Source organism: Salmo salar, chromosome ssa22 (genome assembly GCF_905237065.1).
Source record: "Salmo salar chromosome ssa22, Ssal_v3.1, whole genome shotgun sequence".
In the NCBI taxonomy this organism is placed as follows: Eukaryota; Metazoa; Chordata; class Actinopteri; order Salmoniformes; family Salmonidae; genus Salmo; species Salmo salar.
Genome location: NC_059463.1, coordinates 56642340 through 56663273, shown reverse-complemented (window position 1 = coordinate 56663273; position 20934 = coordinate 56642340). Strand labels below are relative to the sequence as shown.

Below are 20934 nucleotides of genomic sequence, written 5' to 3'. Positions count from 1 at the left end.
TGTCTTACCACTACAAATGCTATGTCTTAACACTGCAAATGCTATCTGTCTTACCACTGCAAATGCTATCTGTCTTAACACTGCAAATGCTATCTGTCTTAACACTGCAAATGCTATCTGTCTTAACACTGCAAATGCTATCTGTCTTACCACTACAAATGCTATCTGTCTTACCACTGCAAGTGCGATCTGTCTTAACACAGCAAATGCTGTTTGTCTTACCACTGCAAATGCTATCTGTCTTACCACTGTGCATGGCTACTAGCAAGACAATCTCTGGAAAAACATCCAACTCAACAATCTAATGAAAAGTCTTGATTATCAACAGTATTGATTATCAACAGTTTTGATTATCTAGAGTATTGATTATCTACAGTTTTGAATATCTACAGTATTGATTATCAAATCCTCTACAGTAGTCTTATTACAGCACAACACGTGTAGAAGAATCCCTGGGAAGAATAACCCACATGTTCAATTATAACTTGGATAACCTCAGGCTGTTTCAATGTGTTCTGAGTTCAGAGTGATGTTGTGATGTTGTAAACACATGCAAACACATGCGCACGCACGCACGCACACACACGAACGCACGCACGCACACACACACACACACACACACACACAGCTGTAAACACCACCAAAGCTGATCAGGAGCTATGTTCTTGTCATTGATTTCCACTATTACTGTTGCCTTGGTCTTGTGATCCTTGTTTCAGCATGAATATCATAGCATTGTTAATATGAGAATGCAGTCACCTACTGGGAACGCACAATCACTACAACATTATGGGCTGTATCTTAGTACCATTACAGGATAACAACAACGTTTTGTTTTAGAAGATACAACCCATTGTATACTCTTCGTACATTTTGGAGTAACAAGAAAGCACTAAGAATTGCAGTATTCTTCAGGCTACCATTGGAATGACACCGTCCACATTTTAACTGTGCTTTTCTTAATCAGAAAAGGTCTCCGTGCAAAAATAAAATCCTCCAGTAATGAATGTGTAAATTCTAATTTCATGGGGAATATGTGGTCTCATTACAAGGCTCTATACCTCAACCCCTTTGAGGTACACTGGGACAGACATACTCACCAGATAATGTTTTCTCTCCAACAGGCTAAGTCTCATAATTTATCAGAGGTAAGATCAAATTAATCTTCTACTACTTTTTGCTATGACCTTGTTCCCATTTCTTGAAGGCTGAAGGAGAAGAGAGACAAGGAAAAATAGGAGAGGAGAGGAGAGGAGAGGAGAGGAGAGGAGAGGAGAGGAGAGGAGATAGATGAGAGAGGAAAGTAGAGGCGAAGAGAGGGGAGGAGGATGTGAGTAAAAAGCTGATGAGCTTCTTCCAGCGAGATATTTATCAGAACTTTTAGAAATTCACTCCCAACTTTCACATGGGAGAGACAAGGGGAGCAGAATATGACAGTTTAATTGAGTGGCAGGAATATAGTCTCTTTGAGGTGACTCCTGAAACTGCATTACTATGGATCAGGGTCAAGAGATCAATTTAAATTGAAGGCAGTCAATTTGGGAACTAAACTGAAACAAAACATTTATTTTCAATGACTTCTCAATAAACTGAAATGTAGAAGCTATTGTTTAATTCACATCACTTCCTGAATTGACTGAGATAATTGAATGGCCAACCCTGCTATGGCGCATGCTTCCTGATCACCCTACCCATTGTATTTGGAACGTGCTAGCAAGAGATATGTGTACCTTTAAAATGGACTGCACACTGTACACATCAAATACGTCTAGAATGTGTCACGTTTACTTGTAATAGGTTTCTTTGATGTCATATGTGGTGTGATTACACATTACACAGGCTCAGTGATTAGAGTGTTGATGACAATGACAGAGAAGGTAATATGTGGTTAATCCTGTAGAGAGAGTGTAAATAAGGTAATATATGCATCCAAGCATATTAGACACGTAGCTTTAGGGCCTAATCCAACACCCTGGCAACCATGTTTTCAGGGGTTGTTTAAGACAATACCTCTCTTGTGCTGTGAGAAGGCATCTTTTCAATCAATATGCTGATTGTATTCCTTTTTATTTCACACAGTAAACATTGCTTTTGAAAAAGCATATATAAAATGCAAAGTGTAAAGTTTTTCTGATGGGTACACTCTTAGAAAAGAAGTGTTTCCGAAAGTGTTCTTCACTGTCCACATAAGAGAAGCGTTTTTGGTTCCAGGTAAAACCTTGCCTCTTCCAAAAATGGAAGGGGATGAAGGCAAGGAATTTGTCTGTCGGCCCTGCATTAAAGATCAAAATTAGTTAAAGAAAATTGTGATAAATAAAAAAGTATACCAGTTAAATTTAAAGACCAAATAAATGGACAGACTGCAAAATATATTCCATACCATATGGTTTATGAACTCATACACAAAACGACACCGGATTCAAAACTTTTAATTTTCAATTGAAATTATCATACAAATTCTTGCAACCAATAGAATGTTTTATATATATATATATATATATATATATATGGGGGATACAACCTTCCCAACTCTGCAGATTTCGCTGCGAAGAGACAGAATCATTAGATCACTTGTTTTGGTACTACCCATATGTAAGTTGTTTCTGGTTCAGGAATGGCTGAAGGATAGAAAAATGTACCTGGAGCTAACTCTGTAAATAGCATTGCTGGATGATTTGAAAAGTCATAGTCAATCGATCAATAATATAATACAACTTTTAGTAAAGATATTCATCTTTAATTTACAATCTGTAGAAACTATGAGAATAGAAAGGTTCAGAACTTTTGTGAAACATCACAGCACAGTTGAAAAATATATGGCAAATGTAAATAAAAACTGGATGGTCTTCAGAGATAGATGGGAGGGGTTGAGGGTAGCTGAAGGATGGGACTGGATGGTCTTCAGAGATAGATGAGAGGGGTTGAGGATAGCTGAAGGATGGGACTGGATGGTGTTTAGAGATAGATGTGAGGGGTTGAATGGAGCTGAAGGAGCTGAACTAATGTAAAATATACCGTGTCCCTAAAATGTATATGGAAACATAAATATACATATAAATACAACAATTGCAATGATTTTACTCAGTTACAGTTGATATAAGGAAATTATCCAATTTAAATAAATTCATTAGGCCCTAATAGTTGGATTTCACCTGACTGGGCAGGGGTGCAGCCATGGGTGGTCCTGTGAGGGCATAAGCCCACCCACTTGGGAGCCAGGCCCACCCACTGGGGAGCCGGATGTGGAGGTCCTGGGCTAGCGTGGTTACATGTCGTCTGCGAAATGAATATTCAATTCTCTGGCAACTCTAGTGGACATTCCTGCAGTCAGCATGCCAATTGCGGGCTCCTTCAAACCTTGAGACATCTGTGGCATTGTGATGTGTGACAAAACTGCACATTTTAGAGTGGACTTTTATTGTCCCCAGCACAAGGTGCACCTGTATAATGATCATGCTGTTTAATCAGCTCCTTGATATGCCACTGGATTATCTTGGCAAAGGAGAAATGCTCACTAACAGGGATGTACACAAATTACTAAACATTAGAACATTAGAAACAAATAAGCTTTTTGTATGTGTGGAATATTTTTGGGATCTTTTATTTCAGCTCATGAAACATGGGCCCAGCAATTTGCGTATTGCATTTATATATATTTTTTCAGTATATACAGTACCAGTCAAAAGTTTGGACACACCTACTCATTCAAGGGTTTTTCTTTATTTTTACTATTTTCTACATTGTAGAGAAAACTATGAAATAACACTTGGAATCATGTAGTAATCAAAGAAGTATTATTAAACTAATCAAAACATATTTTATATTTGAGATTCTTCAAAGTAGCCACCCTTTGCCTTGAGGACAGCTTTGTACACTCTTGGCATTCTCTCAACCAGCTTCACCTGGAATGCTTTTCCAACAGTCTTGAAGGAGTTCCCACATATGCTGAGCACTTGCATGCTGCTTTTCCTTCACCCTGCGGTCGATCTTATCCAAAACCCTCTCAATTGGGTTGAGGTCGGTGATTGTGCAGGCCAGATCATCTGATGTAGCACTCCATCACTCTCCTTCTTGGTCAAATAGCCCTAACACAGGCTGGAGGTGTGTTGGGTCACTGTCCTGTTGAAAAACAGATTATAGTTCCACTAAGCACAAACCAGATCGGATGGCGTATCTGTGGTGGCCATGCTGATTAAGTGTGCCTTGAATTCTAAATAAATCACTGACAGTGTCACCAGCAAAGCACCATCACACCTCCTCCTCCATGCTTCACGGTGGGAACCACACATGCGAAGATCATCCGTTCACCTACTCTGCGTCTCACAAAGACACGTCGGTTGGAACCAAAAATCTGAAATTTGGACTTATCAGACCAAAGGGACAGATTTCCACCGGTCTAATGTCCATTGCTTGTGTTTCTTCCTTAACCACTTGTTCCTCCAGGACTAGGGTCATACAACATGCATCAACAGTCAATAGAGTCATCACTCTTAGCATGACTACATATGTTACTGTCAGCATAGGTTACATATGGTTACATACAGTGGCAAGAAAAAGTATGTGAAACCCTTTGGAGTGTCCTGGATTTCGTCATAAAATAGTCATAAAATTTGATCTGGTCTTCATCTAAGTGATTACAATAAAAAAACAGTGTGTTTAAACTAATAACACACAAAATATTGTATTTTTTTTGTCCATATTGAATACATCATTCACAGTGTAGGTTGGAAAAAGTATGTGAACCTCTAGGCTACTGACTTTTCCAAAAGATAATTGGAGTCAGGAGTCAGCTAACCTGGAGTCCAAACAATGAGACGAGACTGGAGATGTTGGTTAGAGCTGCCCTGCCCTATAAAAAACACTCACAAAATGTGAGTTTGCTAATCACAAGAGGCATTGCCTGATGTGAACCATGCCTCGAACAAAAGAGATCTCAGAAGACCTAAGATTTCAAATTGTTGACTTGCGTGAAGCTGGAAAGGGTTACAAAAATATCTCTAAAAGCCTTGATGTTCATCAGTCCACAGTAAGACAAATTGTCTATAAATGGAGAAAGTTCAGCACTGTTTCTACTCTCCCTAGGAGTGGCCGTCCTGCAAAGATGACTGCACGAGCACAGTGCAGAATGCTAAATGAGGTTAAGAAGAATCCTAGAGTGTCAGCTAAAGACTTACAGAAATCTCTGGAACATACTAACATCTCTGTTGACGAGTCTACGATACATGAAAAACACTAAACAAGAATGGTGTTCATGGGAGGACACGACGGAAGAAGCCACTGCTGTCCAAAAAAAACATTGCTGCACATCTGAAGTTTGCAAAAGAGCACCTGGATGTTCCACAGCACTTCTGGCAAAATATTCTGCGGACAGATTAAACTAAAATTGAGTTGTTTGGAAGGAACACTCAACACTATGTGTGGAGAAAAAATGGGCACAGCACACCAATCTCTAAACCTCATCCCAACTGTAAACTATGGTGGAGGGAGCATCATGGTCTGGGGCTGCTTTGCTGCCTCAGGCCCTGGACAGCTTGCTATCATCGAGTTTATCAAGACATTTTGTAGGAGAATGTAAGGCTATCTGTCCGCCAATTGAAGGTCAACAGATGTTGAGTGATGCAACAGGACAACGACCCAAAACACAGAAGTAAATCAACAGCTGAATGGCTTCAACAGAAGAAAATGCGCCTTCTGGAGTGGCCCAGTCTGAGTCCTGACCTCAACCCGATTTAAAATGCTGTGGCATGACCTCAAGAGCGGATCACAAGAGCGGACATACTAAGAATATTGCTGAACTGAAATAGTTTTGTAAAGATGAATGGTCCAAAATTCCTCCTGACTGTTGTGCAGGTCTGATCCGCAACTACATAAAGTGTTTGGTTGAGGTTATTGCTACAATAGGAGGGTCAACCAGTTATTAAATCCAAGGGTTCACATATTTTTCCCACCCTACACTGTGAATGTTTACAGTGTTCAATAAAGACATGAAAATGTATAATTATTTGTGTTATTAGTTTAAGCAGACTGTGTTAGTCTATTGTTGTGATTTAGATGAAGACCAGATTAAATGTGATGACCAATTTATGCAGTATTCCAGGTAATTCCAAAGGGTTCACATACTTTTTCTTGCCACTGTATGTTACTATCAGCATAGATTACATATCATGGCTACGTATGTTACTATTAGCATTGTTAGGTTCTTATTTTTCAGAGTAAATAACCCACGGACACTAGAGAAGCTTTAACCAAGTTGAATTATTTCCAAAGCTTCTGTACAGCTGTAATTCAGACAACCCAACACTTCTCCCATCCAGATATATATATCCCACTTAAGACACTCCTCCTTCTCTCGAATCCTTCTTATGGTTTAACAGGAAAAGAGTAACAAGATACCAAACCCTTATTACTCCCTTCAGGTGACCTGTCCTCACCTCCTGACCTCAACCCCTCCTTCATCTAATCCACAGATGTCCATCTGTCTTTCCTGTATCAACATGGTGCTCTGCTCCCGGCCCCCAACACATTCCAACACATTCCACAGCTATCTGTCTTTCTACAGAGACCCAGTCTCTTTTAGTACTATGCGTCTAATCTATTATGTCTTTAATATCTCAATGTTCATAATGTCGAATCCAACAGCATAGATTACGTATCATGGTTACATACAGTATATTACTAGTAGCATGGGTTACTTATCATGTGGCCTGTCTCTGTCCCTGTCCTTTCCTGGTTGGGTTGTCAATTCCAGTCACAGTCTGCGTGCCCTGTTCCCTACATTGTGCAGAACCTTCGACCAGGATCCATAAGGTAGCCACAAAAGTAATGCACTATAAAGCAAATAGGGTGCATTTTGGGACACTGACTAGAGAAAACGCAGCAGTCTGCCATCTCTCCTGCCTCGTCCTCCGTCATGTCTCCCCATAGAGCACTGAACCATCTGGTCCTGGGCATTCCTCATCCCTCTGCTCCTCTCTCTCTCTCTCTCTCTCACACACTCTTTCTCTGTCTTTCTCTCTGTCTTTCTCTCTCTCTCTCTGTGTGTCTTTTTCTGTCTCTCTCTCTTTATTCCTGTCTCTCCTCTCTCTCTCTCTCTCACACTCGCTCTCTGTCTTTCTCTCTGTCTTTCTCTCTCTCTCTCTGTCTTTTTCTGTCTCTCTCTCTTTATTCCTGTCTCTCCTCTCTCTCTCTCTCTCTCTCTCTCTCTCTCTCACTCTCTATCACGCTCCATCTCTGTGCAGCTGTCTCTCTCTTTCATTGTGTCTTGGTCTTTTGCTACTCTCATTGCCCTGGAACCTGACATGAATAGCATGATACCCTATAATTAGTTATCCAAGATGGCGTAGCAATCAGACGTCTTTTGTCCTCGTCTTGTCGTGTCCTTTGTATTTATATTTTTATATATTTTCTTCGAATATCTTTTATATATATTTTCTAAAACTCAACTTCAAAATACTCTCCTGCAACCCGCCTCACCCAATGTGGTGCGGATCAGTTTTTTTCTAAAGTATTATTCACCTCGAATTTGTAATCCCCCAACAGAAGCTAGCCAGCTCACTAGCTACTAGCTAGTAGTCAGCTAACCACTGCTAGCGGTCATCAGCTAACCTTTAGCTCGGAAAGCTCTCGCCAGTTTGTACAACGTGACTCAAACCAGAGCACAACAGGACCTATTTTCTCTCCATATCCCCGGATTCCTACTGCAAGCTCTGGACATTTTCACCTGGATCTTCGCAGCTAGCTAGCTGCTATCCGAGTATTGGCTAACGTCGGTCCCGGAGCAAGCACCAATTAGCCTGGAGCTAGCCCATGCTAGGCCCTTTCTCCCGGCTAGGTAGCCGGGAGAATCAGCCACTCCTGGGCTACAATACCGGGACCCCTTCTACTGCCGGTATGGGGCATGGAACCCCGCCGATCCTTCACGACTGGACTATGACGTAGGGGTACTCAACTGGCCTCTACATCGCGACCACACCTGAATGCCCATCCGATAGCCACGGCCTGCTAGCTGCTAGCTGTCTAGAATATTGGACTGTTAGCTATATAGATCCATCGGCCAATTTCTTGGGCCACTATACCTATTTTGCTAATTCGACTTGGACCCCTCTGCTACTCGGAACCCTATTAATCCATCACGACTGGTCTATCGATGTCACCACACGCGGAGGCCAAAACAGACTTTCCTCCGTCGAGACATCCCTCTAAGGCCCTTCTGCTAGCTTGCTAGCCCCAGCCTGCTAGCTGTCTGAATCGCCGTGTCTCCAGCCAGCCCAACCACTCACTGGACCCCTATTGATCACCCGGCTACGCATGCCTCTCCCTAATATCAATATGCCTTGTCCATTACTGTCCTGGTTAGTGATTATTGTCTTATTTCACTGTAGAGCCTCTAGCCCTGCTCAATATGCCTTATCCTACCATTTAGTTCCACCTCCCACATATGCGGTGACATCACCTGGTTAAAACGTCTCTAGAGAAAATATCTCTCTCATCATTACTCAATGCCTAGGTTTACCTCCAATGTACTCACATCCTACCATACCTCTGTCAGTACATTATGCCTTGAATCTATTCTCTCACGCCCAGAAACCTGCTCCTTTTACTCTCTGCTCTGAACGCACTAAACGACTAGTCCTGATAGCCTTTAGCCGTACCCTCATCCTACTCCTCCTCTGTTCCTCTGGTGATGTAGAGGTTAATCCAGGATCTGCAGTGCCTAGCTCCACTCCTACTCCCCAGGCGCTCTCATTTGTTGACTTCTGTAACCGTAAAAGCCTTGATTTCATGCATGTTAACATTAGAAGCCTCCTCCCTCAGTTTGTTTTATTCACTGCTTTAGCACACTCTGCCAACCCGGATGTCCTAGCTGTGTCTGAATCCTGGCTTAGGAAGTTCACCAAAAACCATGACATTTCCATCCCTAACTATAACATTTTCTGACAAGATAGAACTGCCAAAGGGGGCGGTGTTGCAATCTACTGCAGAGATAGCCTGCACAGTTCTGTCTTAATATCCAGGTCTGTACCCAAACAATTCGAACTTCTACTTTTAAAAATCCATCTTTCCAGAAACAAGTCTCTCACTGTTGCCACTTGCTATAGACCACCCTCTGCCCCAAGCTGTGCCCTGGACACCATATGTGAATTGATTGTCCCCCATCTATCTTCAGAGCTCGTGCTGCTAGGTGACCTAAACTGTGACATGTTTAACACCCCGACCATCCTACAATCTAAGCTTGATGTCCTCAATCTCACACAAATTATCAATGAACCCACCAGGTACAACCCCAAATCCGTAAACACGGGCACCCTCATAGATATCATTCTAACCAACTTGCCCTCCAAATACACCTCTATTGTTTTCAACCAAGATCTTACCGATCACTGCCTCATTGCCTGCATCCGTAATGGGTCTGCGGTCAAACGACCACCCCTCATCACTGTCAAACGCTACCTAAAACACTTCAGCGAGCAGGCCTTTCTAATCGACCTGGCCCGGGTATCCTGGAAGGATATTGACCTCATCCCGTCAGTAGAGGATGCCTGGTTATTCTTTAAAAGTTCCTTCCTCACCATCTTAAATAAGCATGCCCTATTCAAAAAATGTAGAACCAGGAACAGATATAGCCCTTGGTTCTCTCCAGACCTGACTGCCCTTGACCAGCACCAAAACATCCTGCATTAGCATCGAACAGCCGCCGTGATATGCAACTTTTAAGGGAAGCTAGCTTTTTCAATGAGAATTTTGCATCCTGTAGCACAAAGTCCCAAAAGTTCTGGGACACTGTAAAGTTCATGGAGAATAAGAGCACCTCCTCCCAGCTGCCCAATGCACTGAGGCTAGGTAACACTGTTACCACTGATAAATCCACAATAATTGAGAATTTAAATAAGCATTTTTCAACGGCTGGCCATGCTTTCCACCTGGCTACCCCTACCCCGGTCAACAGCCCTGCGCTCCCCACAGCAACTCGCCCAAACCTCCCCTACTTCTCCTTCACCCAAATCCAGAGAGCTGATGTTCTGAATGAGCTGCAAAATCTGGACCCCTACAAATCAGCCGAGCTAGACAATCTGGACCCTCTCTTTCTTAAATGATCTGCCGAAATTGTTGCAACCCCTATTACTAGCCTGTTCAACCTCTCTTTCATATCGTCTGAGATTCCCGTAGATTGGAAAGCTGCCGCGGTCATCCCCCTCTTCAAAGGGGGAGACACTCTAGACCCAAACTGCTACAGACCTATATCTATTCTACCCTGCCTTTCTAAGGTCTTCGAAAACCAAGTTAAGAAACAGATTACTGACCATTTCGAATCACACCGTACCTTCTCCGCTATGCAATCTGGTTTCAGAGCTGGTCCATGGGTGCACCTCAGCCACGCTCAAGGTCCTAAATGATATCATAACCGCCATCGATAAGAGACATTACTGTGCAGCTGTATTCATCGACCTGGCTAAGGCTTGTTACTCTGTCAATCACAACATTCTTATTGGCAGACTCAACTGCCTTGGTTTCTCAAATGATTGCCTTGCCTGGTTCACCAACTACATCTCTGATAGAGTTCAGTATGTCAAATCGGAGGGCCTGTTGTCCGGACCTCTGGCAGTCTCTATGGGTGTGCCACATACATCAATGATGTCGCTCTTGCTGCTGGTGATTCTCTGATCCACCTCTACACAGAGGACACCATTCTGTATACCTCTGGCCCTTCTTTGGACACTGTGTTAACTAACCTCCAGATGAGCTTCAATGCAATGCAACTCTCCTTCCGTGGCCTCCAACTGCTCTTAAATGCAAGTAAAACTAAATACATCTCTTTAACCAATCTCTGCCCGTACCTGCCCGCCCGTCCAGCATCACTACTCTGGACAGTTCTGACTTAGGTGTCTGGTTAGACTGTAAACTCTCCTTCCAGGCTCACATTAATCATCTCCAATCCAAAATTAAATCTAGAATTGACTTCCTATTTCGCAACAAAGCATCCTTCACTCATGCTGCCAAACATACCCTCGTAAAACTGACCATCCTACCGATCCTCGACTTCGGCGATGTCATTTACAAAATAGCCTCCAACACTCTACTCAACAAGTTGTATGCAGTCTATCACAGTGCCATCCGCTTTGTCACCAAATCCCCATATACTACCCACCACTGCGACCTGTACGCTCTCGTTGGCTGGCCCTCGCTTCATACTCGTCGCCAAACCCACTGGCTCCAGGGCATCTACAAGTCTCTGCTAGGTAAAGCCCCGCCTTATCTCAGCTCACTGGTCACCATAGCAGCACCCACCCGTAGTTCGAGCTCCAGCAGGTATATCTACTGGTCTCCCCCAAAGCCAATTCTTCCTTTGGCCGTCTCTCTTTCCTGTTCTCTGCTGTAACAAACTGCAAAAATCACTGAAGCTGGAGACTCTTACCTCCCTCGCTAGCTTTAAGCACCAGCTGTCAGAGCAGCTCACAGATCACTGCACCTGTACGTAGCCCATCTGTAAATAGCCCATCCAATCTACCTCATCCCCATACTGTATTTATTTATTTATCTTGCTCCTTTGCACCCCAGTATCTCTACTTGCACATTCATCTTCTGCACATTCTACCATTCCACTGTTTAATTGCTATATTGTAATTGTTTCGCCGCCATGGTCTATTTATTGACTTACCTCTCTCATCCTACCTCATTTGTACATGCTGTATATAGATTTTTCTACTGTACTATTGATTGTATGTTTGTTTATTCCATTTGTAACTCTGTGTTGTTGTATGTGTCAAACTGCTTTGCTTTATCTTGGCCAGGTCGTAGTTGCAAATGAGAACTTGTTCTCAACTAGCGTACCTGGTTAAATAAAGGTAAAAAAAAATTAATAATAATCCCATCAATTCTACTGATTTGGTTAAGGATATAATATTGGGAAAAAAGCTATTGCCACTCAACTAGTCTTGTGGTTAAAGTGAGATTGGAAGGTTGGGAGTTTGATCCACGGCCTAGTCATACCAAAAATATGACCCAACGCGTCTCTGCTTGGCACTCACCATTGATGATACACTGAAGAATGGGGATAAGTGCCTGGGATAGACTAGTGTCCTGTCCAGGGGGTGTACTGTACATCAAGCTGCCTCACTACAGAAACAGGAGATAGACTAGTGTCCTGTCCAGGGGGTGTACTGTACATCAAGCTGCCTCACTACAGAAACAGGAGATAGACTAGTGTCCTGTCCAGGGGGTGTACTGTACATCAAGCTGCCTCACTACAGAAACAGGAGATAGACTAGTGTCCTGTCCAGGGGTGTACTGTACATCAAGCTGCCTCACTACAGAAACAGGAGATAGACTAGTGTCCTGTCCAGGGGGTGTACTGTACATCAAGCTGCCTCACTACAGAAACAGGAGATAGACTAGTGTCCTGTCCAGGGGGTGTACTGTACATTAAGCTTTCACACTAGAAAAATAGGGGATAGACTGGTGTCTTGTCCATGGGGTGTACTGTACATTAAGCTTTCACACTACAGAAACAGGAGATAGAGTAGTGTCCTGTCCAGGTAGTGTACTGTACATCAAGCTGCCTCACACTACAGAAACAGGAGATAGACTAGTGTCCTGTTCATTGGGTGTACTTATACATCAAGCTTTTCTTATTTAAGATCACAAATTTGTTTACATCTCTGTTAGTGAACATTTCTTATTTGTCAAGATAATCCATCCACCTGACAGGTGTGGCATATCAAGAAGCTGATTGAACAGAATGATCATTACAAAGGTGCACCTTGTGCTGGGGACGAAAAATGACCACTCTAAAATGTGCAGTTTTGTCAAACAACACAATGCCACAGATGTCGTCAATATATGTATATATTCTTAATTCCATCCCTTTGCTTGCATTTGTGGGTATTGGGTAAATGTTGTGATATTGGTAGATATTACTTGTTAGATATTACTGCACTGTCAGAATTAGAAGCACAAGCATTTCGCTACACCTGCAATAACATCTGTTAATAAACATGTGTATGTGATCAATAAAATTTGATTTAATTTGATGTCAGACATTTTGAGGGAATGTGCAATTGGCATGCTGACTGCAGGAATATCCACCAGAGCTGTTGCCAGAGAATTTAATATTAATTTCTCTACCATAAGCCGCCTCCAACGTCATTTTAGACAATTTGGCAATACGCCCAACCGGCTTCACAACCGCAGACCACGTGTAACCACACCAGCCCAGGACCTCCACATCCAGCTTCTTCACCTGCGGCATCATCTGAGACCAGCCACGCGGACAGCTGATGAAACAGAGGAGTTTTTTTGTCTGCAATAAAGCCCTTTTCTGGGAGAAAACTCATTCTGATTGACTGGTTCTGGCTCCTCGGTTGGTGGGCCTATGCCCTCCCTGGCCCAGCCATGGCTGCACTCCTGCCCAGTCGTGAAATCCATAGGTTAGGGCCTAGTGAATATATGTCAATTTACTGATTTTGTTTATATGAACTGTAACTCAGTAAAATTGTTGAAATTGTTGCATGTTGTGTTTATATTTTTTGTTCAGTATAGTATAACAGCTTAATTCATTTATTTAAAAAAGAAAATATGCTATTTGATTTGTTGAAGAATATATGATAAAATTAAATCAATCTGTCATTTGATATACAGTACATGAGGGGGGCTAATGCATACCTTTTGGAGAGAGGTAGGGGTGAGAGTGAGAGGGTGAAGGAACGGAAGAGACGGTGAAGGAGCAGGAGAGGGTGAAGGAGAGGGAGAAGGTGAAGGATGGGGAGAGGGAGAGGGTGAAGGAACGGGACAGGGTGAAGGAGAGGGTGAAGAAGCGGGAGCGGGTGAAGGAGAGGGACAGGGTGAAGGATGGGGAGAGGTAGAGGGAGAGGGTGAAGGAGCGGGACAGGGTGAAGGAGAAGGAGAGGGTGAAGGAGCGGGAGAGGGGGAGAGAGATGGTGAAGGAGAGGGAGAGGGTGAAGAAGAGGGACAGGGTGAAGGATGGGGAGAGGGAGAGGGTGAAGGAGCGGGACAGGATGAAGGAGAGGGAGAGGGCGAAGGATGGGGAGAGGGAGAGGGTGAAGGAGCGGGACAGGATGAAGGAGAGGGAGAGGGCGAAGGATGGGGAGAGGGAGAGGGAGAGGGTGAAGGAGCGGGACAGGGTGAAGGAGAGGGTGAAGGAGAGGGAGAGGGTGAAGGAGAGGGACAGGGTGAAGGATGGGGAGAGGGTGAAGGAGAGGGACAGGGTGAAGGATGGGGAGAGGGAGAGGTTGAAGGAGCGGGAGACAGGGAGAGAGAGATGGTGAAGGAGAGGGAGAGGGTGAAGGAGCGGGAGAGACGGTGAATGAGAGGGTGAAGGAGAGAGAGAGAGGGAGAGGGAGGGGGAAGGGGGTGAAGGAGAGAGAGAAGGAGAGCTGGAGAGGTTGAAGGAGCTGGTAAAGGAGAAGGAGAGAGAGTGAAGGAGTGAGGGAGAGTGTGAGAGAGGAGAGAAGAGTTTATATACTGCTCAAAAAAATAAAGGGAACACTTAAACAACACAATGTAACTCCAAGTCAATCACACTTCTGTGAAATCAAACTGTCCACTTAGGAAGCAACACTGATTGACAATAAATGTCACATGATGTTGTGCAAATGGAATAGACAACAGGTGGAAATTATAGGCAATAAGCAAGACACCCCCAATAAAGGAGTGGTTCTGCAGGTGGAGACCACAGACCACTTCTCAGTTCCTATGCTTCCTGGCTGATGTTTTGGTCACTTTTGAATGCTGGCGGTGCTTTCACTTTAGTGGTAGCATGAGACGGAGTCTACAACCCACACAAGTGGCTCAGGTAGTGCAGCTCATCCAGGATGGCACATCAATGTGAGCTGTGGCAAGAAGGTTTGCTGTGTCTGTCAGCGTAGTGTCCAGAGCATGGAGGCGCTACCAGGAGACAGGCCAGTACATCAGGAGACGTGGAGGAGGCCGTAGGAGGGCAACAACCCAGCAGCAGGACCGCTACCTCCGCCTTTGTGCAAGGAGGAGCAGGAGGAGCACTGCCAGAGCCCTGCAAAATGACCTCCAGCAGGACACAAATGTGCATGTGTCTGCTCAAACGGTCAGAAACAGACTCCATGAGGGTGGTATGAGGGCCCGACGTCCACAGGTGGGGGTTGTGCTTACAGCCCAACACCGTGCAGGACGTTTGGCATTTGCCAGAGAACACCAAGATTGGCAAATTCGCCACTGGCGCCCTGTGCTCTTCACAGATGAAAGCAGGTTCACACTGAGCACGTGACAGACATGACAGAGTCTGGAGACGCCGTGGAGAACGTTCTGCTGCCTGCAACATCCTCCAGCATGACCGCTTTGGCGGTAGGTCAGCCATGGTGTGGGGTGGCATTTCTTTGGGGGGCCGCACAGCCCTCCATGTGCTCGCCAGAGGTAGCCTGACTGCCATTAGGTACCGAGATGAGATCCTCAGACCCCTTGTGAGACCATATGCTGGTGCGGTTGGCCCTGGGTTCCTCCTAATGCAAGATAATGCTAGACCTCATGTGGCTGGAGTGTGTCAGCAGTTCCTGCAAGAGGAAGGTATTGATGCTATGGACTGGCCCGCCCGTCCCCCAGACCTGAATCCAATTGAGCACATCTGGGACATCATGTCTCGCTCCATCCACCAACGCCACGTTGCACCACAGACTGTCCAGGAGTTGGCGGATGCTTTAGTCCAGGTCTGGGAGGAGATCCCTCAGGAGACCATCCGCCACCTCATCAGGAGCATGCCCAGGCGTTGTAGGGAGGTCATACAGGCACGTGGAGGCCACACACACTACTGAACCTCATTTTGACTTGTTTTAAGGACATTACATCAAAGTTGGATCAGCCTGTAGTGTGGTTTTCCACTTTCATTTTGAGTGTGACTCCAAATCCAGACCTCCATGGGTTGATAAATTGGATTTCCATTGATTATTTTTGTGTGATTTTGTTGTCAGCACATTCAACTAAGTAAAGAAAAAAGTACTTAATAAGATTATTTCTTTCATTCAGATCTAGGATGTGTTGTTTAAGAGTTCCCTTTATTTTTTTGAGCAGTGTATAATAGCAGAAGTCTAGGGATTACAGTCCCTGTAATTGTTTTGCACTGTATGTCCATATATGGAATGAGATATGTAGAGGCAAGTTCTCTATCATATTTCCCTCTATATACTGTAGAATATCCCTACTCCACCCCTGGATGAACACTGGGAGACTAAGCCCCATTTAGCAACATCAAATATTATTCAAATCTGTTTAAATACACGACAGGAAGTAAATGACACTTCAGCAAACAATTCTGATAAGTGAGCACTAAGGTCATTTTCATGTTTTCAGAAATTCATATAATATTTTTGGAATCACGTATAGTAAGGCATTTGTAAACTTTCTATAGTAATGTAAGTGGGGGAAAGTGGACATGCGTTTGGACAACTAATAGACACCGCAGTAAATAAAACATAATAAAACATCTGTCTCGACCAGGACCGGAGTCTACGGAGACCGGTGCACCATAGCCAATCAGAGCTACAGTAGGCGTGGAAAAGATGGCGCCAACAGACACGGCAGTTCTGCTTCTAGCTCCTAAGCAACTTTGCAGTATATTATTTTTGTGTGTGTGTTCTTTCTTACATTATTAGCCCACTTTTTTGTTTGTGTTATTACATACAGCCGGAAATAACTTTTGGATTTCAGAGCAGCGTTAGCTCACTCCAGAGAATTTGTTTCCACCACAGAGTCCAATGGCGGCTAGCTTTACACCACTCCGGTCCACGCTTGGCATTGCGCATGGTGATCTTAGGATTGTGTGCGGCTGCTCGGGCATGGAATCCAATTTCCCGATGAACAGTTCTTGTGCTGACGTTGCTTCCAGAGGCAGTTTGGAACTCGATAGTGAGTGTTGCAACCGAGGATAGGCAATTTTTACACTTCAGCACCTGGCTGTCCCATTTTATGAGCTTGTGTTGCCTACCACTTCAGCTGAGCCGTTGTTGCTCCTAGACGTTTCCACTTCACAATAATAGCACTTAAAGTTGACCGGGGCAGCTCTATCAGGGCAGAAATTTGATGAACTGACTTGTTGGAAAGGTGGCATCCTATGATGATGCCACGTTGTATGTCACTGAGCTCTTCAGTAAAGGCCATTCTACTACCAATGTTTGTCTATGGAGATTGTGCCCGATTTTATACACCTGTCAGCAACGGGTGTGGCTGAAATAGAATCCACTAATTTGAAAGGTTGTCCACTTACTTTTTAAAAATACTGTATATATTGTATGTATAGGGCAGTTACCGTACCTTAAGGATGTATAAACCTAGGAGAGTAGTCCCCATTTAGAAATGTATATTTCAGCTATCATACAGGAGCCTGGCGCGCAGTGGGGCCATTTGGAGACTTGACAAATGACACCCTATTACCTATATAGTGCACCAGTTTGATCAGGGCGCTGGTAGAAAGTAGGGAATAGGGTGCACCCTTAGGGCTCTGGTCAAAAGTAGTGCACTATGTAGGGAATAGGATGCCATTTGGGATGCCGACAACAACTTCTGTGAAGATTCATGATACGGAGCAACGTTGGATCGCACTATGGTTATTGCTACCACTCCAAATGAGATCAGGGCCCGTATCCACAAAGCACCTCAGAGTAGGAGCGCTAATCTAGGATCTGTCCATAGAATGTTATTCATTATGAACTAAAAGGCTAAATTGGTCCTGGATCTGCACTCCTGCTCTGAGACTCTTTGTAGATATGGGCCCAGGGCACAGGGCTTAGACATAAGGGCTTTCTTTCATATCATTAAATCACTGTCGATATACAGAATTAGAATAGGCCCTACAGGTGTTAGATCTTTATTTGACAAGTTTCGTCGCAGGAGTAAAATAATCCTTCAGCAGGTGGATTTGATTGTTTTTTTTTTAACTGAAAATTCTGTACGAAAAATTCGAAAGGCCATAATTTAAGTGTGCGATCTAGTGAGAGAATAAGAACTGCAGGTTTTTGTTGAATTTATGTAAATCACAAGGCTCTTTTTGAATTTAGTGAGAAAATTCTCTGCAACAACAGAGTGAAAAATTCAAATGTGACATCCGTATGTCTGACTTTCTGGACATTTCATTTTGAGGTGTTAGGAGTATACCGTCATTGACAAATGCCCAGTGGAATATACTGTGTATGCTCTTAAAATAAGGTAAATTCATTTTCATCAAAGTGTAATGATGTCATAATGCTAGCGATCGGTTTTGGGATCCGTGATTAACTTAACCAGGTGTGTTAGTACTGGGCTGGTGAAAAAACCTGCACGCTCTGTAGGTCAGCAGGACTGAAGAACACGGATATATGCTAATGCATTATAGTGTGTTGTTAGCAACAACCTCAACCTTGAGATGAAAGGATGTCTCCCGCTATTGTTCTGTCAACGTGGTCCCTGCAGTTATAGCTGTTCCGGCATGTACCACTTACCTGCTACTGTTGTGCATTTATCTCATGTACATATACACTTTGTACCTCACCCTCATCCTTATCCCTGACTTTAACAATGTGTGGTTTTTTCAACAAATAAAACACACTCTCAAAAAAGAGTCAGTATGTTCTGCATGTCAGATCACAACGACTTCCTCATAACCCCACTATGCTACACTCCTCCAAAAGAAAACTGAAAAATCCTGAACCATTATATGTGAAAAAAAAAACATATTTTTATTGTCATTTTTCCTCTCCAGGTCCGGCAGCAAAGAAGAAATATGTGAGTTACAATGACCTTGTGATCTAAGAGCCGTCACCAGAGAGAGGGACATGATGGATGGAGATGCTTGATCTCCTGCCCCGTTGGCAACGAAAGATAAAGGATGTTTATGTTCATGCTGCTCTATTGCCCACTCACACCCCGGAACCCTCACACCAATGGAAACCCGGAACTCCGGAACAGGACAGGGACAATGGGTGTGTTCTGGGTTCTAGAGCTTTCCATTCAACCAGAAGATTCTGTTTGACAAACTGATGTTTTAACATGGTTACGATGGAATGGAAAAGACCAAAAAGAGACATTCTAGGGGTGTAAAACGTCAAGAAAAAATGTTAAGAAAATCAAGACAGTTCTGATGGGCAAAAAATATTTACAAAATCACTTGTTTTGCAAAATGATTGCAAAGAAAAAAGAAGCACAGACCCTCCCTGCTGGCTCTACAACCCCCCTGTGCCCCTCCGGGTTAGGGTGGTCATCTCTGCCGACCCCTCAGAGATGGTCCCCCACTACCTAGAGATGTGTCTCTACAGGTACACTGGCTGCAGCAGGAGGACTAACTGTACTTGAGGACTATCTGTTCTTGTACCTGCCTGTACCTTCAATAGAGGCTGTTTCTTGTCTTTTAATGTCCTTCCAAAATGCAAGTTTTCCAAAATTCCTGTCAAAAAAAGTGTGCGGTTGTATTGGCCTATCTGTTACATTTGTTCTTACATTTTTAATATCAAACTTTTTTTTTTGCTTGTCTGTTTTTTCCTTCCTTGCTTCTTGGACGCACATTAAATTAAAGCCATATTCTTGTCTTTGAGATGTTAAGTATTTGTTCATGTTTTTTGGGGGGTGGTTGTATGTGGGCTCACAAGAAAGAGGTACAGTGCTTGCTTTTCCCTTCCCGTATGTGTGTGTTTCTACAGACATATTTTTAGTATGTTGTAAGGGTACAGTATTGACCATCAACTGTGTTTTTAAATTGACTAAAAGAGAGCTCCAGTCCGGTCAAGGCTTTATTGGCTTGATATAAAAAACTCCAATGACTCCAATGGTTTTCAGATTTAACAAGGTATATGTCCCCGTGTAGAAGTTGTCAATGCATGCCAGCTATGTTTGATGTTAAGATTAAGTCAATAACTGGAGATTTCACAATACATGTCATCCACTAGCTCTGAATGGCATAGAATATAAATATATATATTTATTTATTTTTTACATTTTCTCACTGAATGCAGAATATGGCTTTAATTCATCTTGGAGTTTTCTTAATGCCCCGCAACTATGAAAAATTGTCAGTAAAAAATATGAATATATATTTAAAAAGGAAACAATCAAAAAAAGAAAAAAAAGCATGTATGTTTTATACTGTTTGTACTAAGTATATTTATGTTGCCCTTGCTGCTTATGGGCCAATATTGTGGGAGATAAAAATGTACGTTTGGCCACTCATGCAAATATTATGTGGTTTTGTCCAAGAATGTATCAACATGAAATAAGACCAGCTGGTTGTTTTTATTTTTTTTATATTTCCTGAAAATAGGGTTAAAGTCATTTTATTTCTTTAAGGGGGGAAGTAAACTGTTTCCCCTCCACTACACCACTGAACTACATACTATTAGGAGGGAGTAAACTGTTTCCACTACACCACTGAACTACATACTATTGGGTGGATGGGGGAGTAAACTGTTTCCACTACACCACTGAACTACATACTATTAGGAGAGAGTAAACTGTTTCCACTACACCACTGAACTACATACTATTGGGGGGTAAACTGTTTCCACTACATCACTGAACTACATACTATTGGGGGGTAAACTGTTTCCACTACATCACTGAACTACATACTACTGGGGGGTGGTAAACTGTTTCCACTACATCACTGAACTACATACTATTGGGGGGTAAACTGTTTCCACTACATCACTGAACTACATACTATTGGGGGTAAACTGTTTCCACTACATCACTGAACTACATACTATTGGGGGGTAAACTGTTTCCCCTCCACTACACCACTGAACTACATACTATTAGGAGAGAGTAAACTGTTTCCACTACACCACTGAACAACATACTATTGGAGGGGGGAGTAAACTGTTTCCACTACATCACTGAACTACATACTATTGGGGGGGGAACTGTTTCCACTACATCACTGAACTACATACTATTGGGAGGGGGGAGTAAACTGTTTCCACTACATCA

The 20934-nt window shown here is 43.2% G+C and overlaps 1 protein-coding gene across 1 annotated transcript in view; it reads left to right on the top strand.

Moving 5' to 3' along the window:
* grm7 (glutamate metabotropic receptor 7) overlaps positions 1 to 20164 on the top strand; it is a 359100-nt gene extending 338936 nt beyond the window's left edge. The window contains exon 11 of the mRNA XM_045705724.1: positions 18716 to 20164. Within this exon, the coding sequence (XP_045561680.1) occupies positions 18716 to 18765 (50 nt within the window). The 3' untranslated portion in view covers positions 18766 to 20164. The remainder of the gene's footprint in view (positions 1 to 18715) is intronic.
* Positions 20165 to 20934: the final 770 nt, after the last annotated feature.